This window comes from Neovison vison, chromosome 3 (assembly GCF_020171115.1).
Source record: "Neovison vison isolate M4711 chromosome 3, ASM_NN_V1, whole genome shotgun sequence".
Lineage (NCBI taxonomy): Eukaryota > Metazoa > Chordata > Mammalia > Carnivora > Mustelidae > Neogale > Neogale vison.
This window is the reverse complement of record NC_058093.1, coordinates 48,127,571-48,135,871: the sequence shown is the minus strand read 5'-3', so window position 1 is coordinate 48,135,871 and position 8,301 is coordinate 48,127,571. Positions and strand designations below refer to the sequence as shown.

The window sequence follows — 8,301 nt, the reverse complement described above, 5'->3', positions numbered from 1 at the left end:
GTGTCCTCTGCTAGGGTGTCCTCCTCACATGCCCGGTTCACACATGCTCACCCAGTTCACGCGTGCTCACCCAGTTCACGTGTGTTCACCCAGTTCACACCTGTGTTCACCCAGTTCACACGTGTTCTCCCAGTTCACACATGTTCTTCCAGTTCACGTGTGCTCAGCCAGTTCACATGTGCTCGCCCAGTTCACATGTGTTCTCCCAGTTCACGTGTGCTCGCCCAGTTCACATGTGTTCTCCCAGTTCACGTGTGCTCGCCCAGTTCACATGTGTTCTTCCAGTTCACGTGTGCTCGCCCAGTTCACATGTGTTCTCCCAGTTCATGTGTTCTTGCTCATTTCGGATGCCACTTTGCCTGGGTCTGGTCAGGCGCTAGCGCTGGGACAGTCCTGGGTCCCCCCATGCCCACCCATTCTTTGGGTCCTGAGCCTACAGTGTCTGCACTGCCTAGTGAGGTACTGCCCACCATCTGAGGAAGCTGAGGCCCTCCCGCCCACAATGAGGCCCTCCCGCTCACAATGTGGCCCCCAGGTGCATGCGGTCCAACATGCAGGTGTCCCAGGATCCTGACCTTGACCCTGACCTTGGCCCTAGCTGAGCTTCTGTCTGTCTGGAATCTAGCTCCCTGTGGTGTCCATGACAACAGCCCTCTCATGGACTCCTCCCTCACTGGGGGTCTTTCTCTACCTTTGTGTGAAACCCTCCTGCATCACTCACCAAGTGGGTCAGCCTGACCTCTAACCAGACCCCCAGCCAGATGTCCAGGCATCCCCAGCTTCTCTCCCAACCAAAACGACCGGTCTATCACTGCACCCTGCTGAGGCCCATAGCACCGCCTCCAGTGCCCAGGAGGTGCTGTGTGGAGCAGGGGGGCTCTAGCTCAGCCAAGCCCCGCCCCGTGTTGGCCCCAGTCAGTTGCCTGCCACCTGCCACCCTCTCCTGCAGCTCACAACTTGCACGTGCTTCCAGCTTCACCTCTCCTATCCACTTACCTTAGTTTCTGGGCAAGGAGATGCCCATGTTCAGGTAGATGACCTTCAGCAAATGTCCATGCTTGCAAAACCCACACTCCAGACGTGGGGCGTGTTACCTCAGGAAGTCCCCATGCCCTGCACAGACCCCACATTCACAGGTCCTTCAGCAAGGGTGAGCTGCCACCCCCAGACTCTATAAAATGCTTGATGAAATTACTGTTCCGCAATGTGTCTAACCATCCCCTTGTTGAAGGACATCTGGGTTGTCACAACTTCGGTGAATTTTACACCTATGTCCAGGTCCACTGTGACCTTTCCCATCACCTGCAAAGGCCCCAGGCTCCTTCCTGCTAACCCATGGTCCCCACCTCCAGACCCTGCTGGCCACTGATGTGGTATTTGCCTGGTTTTGAATGTCACATAAACAGAATCACTCCATGTGCTGTCTGCTGTGCCTGGTTTATTTCACAGAAAAGAGAGTTTTGAGGTCCCTCCATGTGTAGTGTGTGTCAGCTGTGTGTTGCTGTCACTGCTAAGTAGGATTCTATTTTATAAATAAGCCATAATTTGTCCAACTATTCACAAGTGGATAGACATCTGGTGGGGTTCTTTTTCCCACTTCTGAGTGATAGGAATGAAATCCTATAAACTTTTGTGTACAAGTCTTTGTATGGCTATGAGTTTTTATTTCTCTGGGGTAGAGACAAAAGGCTGAAATTTCTGGGTCAAAAACATCTGGTACGATAAACTGTTCCTCCCCTCGTCACCAAAATTAGTTGTTGAGGGTTCTTTTCATATTTGCCTTCCTGGGGGTGTGTTGGCACGGTATGGGTGATTTTAATGCCCATTTCGTTGGTCACGTGTTGCTAAACATTTTTCTGTCATGCTTATTTACCATCCATAGTCCTTCTCTAATAAAGCTTCTGTGCATGTCTTTTGCTAATGTGGAGGACCTTCTGTATTTATTTGGATGTGTGAGCTCACAAGACAGTCTGGACACCAGTAGTTCATTACAGATGTTTTATAAATATTTGATGAATCTGTTTCACTCCCATATACATTTTAGAATCACCATGCTGATTAACAAAAAGCCTGATGAGATTTTGATTGGGATTGAAGTAAATCTATAATTAATTTGGAAAGAATTATTGTCAATATCATGTTTTCCTATTCAGGAATATGGGGTACTTCTTTTTTTTTTTTTAAGATATTCCTTAATTTTTCTCAGCAATGTTGTTTGGTTTTCAAAGTTCATGTCTTGAATACATTCAGATTCCTCAAGAACATCTCATTTTTTTATGTCATTACAGAAATTCTTCCTAATTTTAATAACACACTTATTGTAAATACAACCTTTATTGCCCAGAATCCTGCAGTCTTGCTAAGCTCAGGGTATTTTAACAGCAGTTTGGCACTTCCTCAGGATTTTCCACAGAGGCAGTTATGTTATCCATAAATAAAGATAGTTTCAGGGCGCCTGGATGGCTCAGTCCACTGAACGGCCAACTCTGGATTTCCGCTCAGGTCATGGTCTCATGGTCATGGGATCAAGCCCCACATTGGGCTCCGCACTCAGCACAGGGTCCATTTCATATTGTCACCCTCTCCCTCCAGCTCACTCTCTCTCTAATAAATAAGTAAAATCTTTTAAAAAAGAGAGTCTTACTTCTTCTTTCTACACCTATATTATTGCCTAGCTAGAAACTCCTGGAGATTGTTAAATAAAAGCGTGGAGATGATACCTTTGCATTGCTCTGAACTTACAGGAATGCATTCAGTTTCTTCCCCTCAAACATGATGTTAACTAGGTTTTGGTTAGATGGCCTTACTCAGGTTGAGGAAGCTGAGTTTCTGTTCTGAATGGATGTTAAATTATGTCAAATTCAATTGCGTCAAATGTTTTTTTCTGTATCTCTTGAAATAACTGTATGTTTTAGTTTCCATATACACACACAACATACTACATACTCAATACTGTACATAATATACTACTAACATTATATACTAGTGACAAGTGTATGCTAGTCTTATATATAGTAATACACTATACTACCAACAAGGGATCACAGCAATTTATTTCAAATGTTAAACATTTATTCTTTTGTATAAAGATGTATGTGTGTGTGTATATATATATATATGTATATATATATATTCTTTAAGGATTCAATTTATTAATACTTAAGCATTTCTGCACATATGATCATCAGAGTGATATTGGTAAATGTCTGGGGTTGGTAACAGGGTGATGGTGTAGTCTCACAAAATAAATTTGGTATTGTCCCTTGTCTTAATTTTCTGGAATAATTTGTATAGAATTGGTGCTATCTAACTCCTTATTTGGGGAAAGTCAACAGCCATGTTATCGGGACCTTGTGTTTTCTTTTGGGCAGGTTTTTCACTACAAATTCAATTTTTTTATTCATGATTATTTTTTCTTGAGTGACCGTTGTTCACTTGAGTTTTTCAAGTATTTTTTACATTAAGTTCTTGAATTTGTTGAGTTTAAGCTGTTCATAATATTCCTTGTTATATTTTGATGTCTGTAAGAAGTATAGTAATGTTTCCTGCTTTTCCCTGATATGGCTAATTTCCCTGACATGGCTAATTCTCTATTTTCCTCAATTAGTCTAGCTTGGAGGATTTTGTTTTTTGTTGTTTTTTTTTTAATTATCATTTTATTGATATTTTCAATTAACTGGTTTTTGTTTCATTAATTTTCCAGATTGTTTTTTATTTGTTATTTCTTGCTTTCTAATAAATGGGGGTCTGCTTTTATTATTGCCTTTCTTCTAATCTGGGTTCAATTATTTATTCTCCTTTTCCTCCTCTTCTTCTTTCTTCTTCTTTTTCTACCCCTGCTGCTGTTATTTGTTAAAGTAGAAGCTAAGATCAATGGGTTTATACTTATTTTCTTCACCTTTATAAGCATTTAATGATAGAAATTTCTCAGTATCACTTAACTGAGAGAGAGAATAGGAGCAACATATCCAAGCAAAGGAGGTGGTTGAGAAAAGCATACTTAAAAATCACCAGGGGGTGGTATAGATCAGGATCTTTATATCCAGTGTAAACACTAAAATAATAACAAACATAAATTATAAAATAGTATTCTAGTCAAGGGAAAGTGAAATAACACCTACCCATTCATCCCAAATAACGTGAAAGAAGAATATTGAATGGGCAGAAGAAAGAGAAGATGAAGAGTAAGACAACAGCAAAGATCTCAAAATACTAGTAATTACATTACATGTAAGTGGTATAAATATGCTTGATTATATAAATGTTATTATAGAAAAACATTATATATATAAAACAAACAAAATCCTCAATTGTATGCAAGAGATGCACATAAAAAATAGTAGTAGTTGTTCTATTGGGGGAAGGAAGAAAAACAGAAGAAAATCTGAGAAGTCATCATTATCCTGTTGTGAGAGAGCTTCCTATACTGTCTTACCCATCCACAGCTGCTCCCCAAACACTGCATGTACCTTTATGGAGGGAGTGCAGCACAGACCTGTTAGGACCAGCATTTTCATGATGCGCTTGGACCCAGAATGAGCTAAAATGAATTCCCAGCTGCTTTATGTTCTTCTGGATTCCCTGCATCTGGTTGCTCTGTTCTCAACAGAGCTTTGAAGTAGGCACAGAAAACAGCTGGTGCTTGAGCAGATTTTGAAGTTCCTTTAATTTACTGACTTATACTGTCATTTGGCAACCTAACTGATGCATCCTGAAACCACCCTGTGCACATTCCCTTCCCAAGTTCATAATAGTCCCCATTTACTTAAAGTTTTCACATATTGAAAATGGAAGACCTGTGTTCATAGGAAGTAACCAGAGAATCTGATTGAAGAAAGGTTTTGTTACTTAGATAGTATAGCACTTATTCCTGGTGAAAATAACCATAGACATTTTCTTTGCATCACATTTTTCTCAATGTGAGTTTTTTTATCTTATAAGCAATGCATACATAAGTAAATATTTCAGCAAATGAAGGAGCACAACATCATCATCAGAATGAATGATAACACCTGTATCACAATAAGTTTTTTTCTGTACTTTAAAAATGAACTGATCAAAACATTTTTTTTTAAAGAAAAGAGAACTAATTTTTTTTGCTGTTAGGTGTTGGGTCCATTATCAAAGGAATGGGACTGAGACAAAGTGAAAATTATGCAAAGCCTTACTCTATGCCAAGCACTAGAAATTAGACTGACTGGCCAGGGGAACAAGGCTGAGACAAAGTGAAAGTTATGTAAAGCTTTATTCTATGCCAAGCATTAGAAGTCAGACTGCCCAGCCAGGGCCACCTCCAAAGAGAGCGAATCCCCTTTGGTCTTACAGGCTAGTTTTATAGGGCACAACCACAGACCTCTATGTATGTGGGTTTGGCTGATTGGATGTCTCCTACCTGTGAATTTTAGTAAGGGTTACGCGGAACCGATACTAGTAACTGCTGAGGTGTTTATTAAACAACAAAATGGCCTTGTTTTAGGTATGTGTTTTAGCAACGGTTACCCAGAACTGGTATCAGTAACTGCTGAGGCATTTATTAAACAACAAAATGGCTACCTAGGCAACATGGAGTCACTATAGCTAAGTAGGCCCAGGCAGGCCCTAGGGGTTTAACAGGTTTTAATGTGGAATCGGCCCCGACATTAGGTGTTACAATTAGCCCTGTATTTTAGTAACTGAAGTCATAAATTTGTGTTGTTTCAAGCCACGAAGTTTGTAGTAATTCATTATAGCAGTGACAAGAAACTAATGCATTGCTTATTGGTATTTCCTAAAATAATGTTTTCTGAATGGGCAAAATCATCACACTTGATGTGGTTATCCATCCAAGCCATATGGAATCTTAAGGGAAAGGCAAAGGATGCAAGAAGCAATGGGACTCATCAAGACTGCTGCATCTCCACTGCTCACTGGGGCAGGGTATGCCGGCCAACAAAGGGGAGGACTGAGGAGCTCAAAGATTTTCTTAAGGTGCATGCATCTTATCAGAATATAAAATACAAAGCAATAGGAAAGTAATGGTACAACTTTGAAACTCCCTGATTTGAATTGTAATTTTGGCAATGGACAGAGTGTAGGAAAGAGTCCATTTGGAATGTCATCCTCCTTCAGGATGTTCAGTTTGGATGAAAGGACTCTGCAAGTCCCTCCACTCCACATCCTCTGCAGAGAGTGACATGGCCATATTTATTTACAAGGTGGCAGACTCCATGCACTGCTCACAATTAAAACATGAGTCTTCAGAAAGGATGTGGAAGACTGAGTTACACTTACAGAAGAGAAGGCTGAGCACAAAACCTCCAGGGAACTACAAGTGTGATGTCAGAAGACTGAGCAGTAGGAACAGTGGACGCTAGCTGGGGATAATCCCTCATCCAGCCTATCTGGCCAGGCAAGTGGTAACTCAACTGACTGATGGATCAAGGAATAGTGATGTGCATATATAATTTTAAAATATTCAAGTTATCTATATAAGAAAAATATGTAACAGCTAAAAAAATCTAAGTGGAGAGTAAAAGACAGCAACATGGGAAGTGAAGTGCTCATTTTTAAAGAACATTCATGGATCCTCTCTAAGATCAGGAGCTAAGCAAACACTTCTGTTCTAACTTCTCTCCTTCAGCCTGGTAATGAGACTCCTGGCCACTGCAACACAACAAGGAAAAAAGAGGCATACACACTGGAAAGGAAGAAACACAACTGTCTTTTTTTTTTTGCAGATGGCATGGTTGCTTCCTAGAAAATCATGATGAGGGCTGCCTGGGTGGCACAGTCAGTTGGATATCCGACTCTTGATTTTTGTCTCCGGTCATGATCTCGGGGTCATGAGATGGAACTCTTGTCTCTCCGTGCTCAACAGGGAGTCTGCTTGAGAACCCTCTCTCCTTCTGCCCCTCATCCCGCTCATGCTCCCTCTCTTCTCTCTCTAAAAATAAATAAGTAAATATTTTTTAAAAAGAAAATCATGGGGAGGCATCTTTGAGCTCGCCGAGTAGACACCATGAGCAAAGCTCATCCTCCCGAACTGAAAAAATTTATGGACAAGAAATTATCATTGAAATTAAATGGTGGCAGACATGTTCAAGGAATATTGCGGGGGTTCGATCCATTTATGAATCTTGTGATAGATGAATGTGTGGAGATGGCAACTAGTGGGCAACAGAACAATATTGGAATGGTGGTAATACGAGGAAATAGTATCATCATGTTAGAAGCCTTAGAACGAGTATAAACAATGGATGTGTTCATCAGAAGAATCAACTGCTTCCACATGTCCCCTCCATAGTACCTGTTTTACTACAATATAAAAATCAGATTGTGTGCATTTTCATATTGAGCTTTTTTGTTAAATAAACTTTTATAATAGCCAAAAAAAAAAAAAGAAAAAAAAAGAAAATCATGAAGAGTACACCAAAAAGCTTCTATAACTTATACATGAGTTCAAAAAGGCCATAGGATATATCACCATGTGAAAAAAGTTCACTTGTAATAGTAACAATGAACATGAGAAAATCAAAATTTAAAAAACCACAGTGTCATTTATAATCATCCCAAAGGAAATTAAATGCTTAGAGATGAACTTGGTAAAGCATGAGGGGAACCTGATGCTGAAAATTTCTAAGTAGTGTTGAGGTGCAGCATAGCCACGGATTGCAAGAAGGAACAGAGCACAGATGTCAGTTCTGCACAAACAGATATGGGGTTTAGTGCAATTCTAGTCAACGTACCAGAACAGTTTTGTTTGTTTGTTTATGGGTTTTGTTTTTACAGACACAGACAAGCTTACTCTAAAATTTGTGTGGGAAGGCACGGGTCTTATAATATTGGAGAAACACTCTTGAGAAAGAAGGGTGCAGTGGGACCACACACTCCATCACACAGCTACCAGGACCAATACGGCGTGGGGCTAGTCAAGGGATGGACACATGGGTCAGTGGGGCGACGCCTGAATCCAGAGACAGGCCCACACAAGGATGCCCATGTTGCCTTTGACAAGACTGCAAAGGCAGCTTTAAGGTGCAAGGAAGGATAAAAAATGAACCTCAACAGGGAGCTCGCCTTATATAAAAATAACCCTAAAACCCAGACTTGAACGTAAAACCATAGGAAAAGCAACAGGAGATAATCCTTAATCTCGGGCTGGGCAATGAATTCTTGAACTTGACACCAAAAGCATGACACACGAAAGGAAAAAGTGATAAAGGGAACCTCATCAGAAGTAGAAGAAGGAATGGAAAGATACGTCCTGGTGGGAGAAAATATTCGACTAATGACTGATATTTAGAATACATGATGAATTCTCAA

General features: G+C 40.6%; 1 protein-coding gene across 1 annotated transcript; it reads left to right on the top strand.

The window, feature by feature from the left end:
* Positions 1 to 6,997: 6,997 nt before the first annotated feature.
* On the top strand, positions 6,998 to 7,378 carry LOC122901807 (small nuclear ribonucleoprotein G). Its single transcript, XM_044240916.1, has one exon. The coding sequence runs from the start codon at positions 6,998 to 7,000 to the stop codon at positions 7,226 to 7,228; it is 231 nt and encodes a 76-aa protein (XP_044096851.1). The 3' UTR covers positions 7,229 to 7,378.
* Positions 7,379 to 8,301: the final 923 nt, after the last annotated feature.

What these genes read in the sequence shown, in the direction of transcription:
- LOC122901807 (XM_044240916.1), top strand. Translation starts at nt 6,998, where the DNA reads ATGAGCAAAGCTCATCCTCCCGAACTGAAAAAATTTATGGACAAGAAA.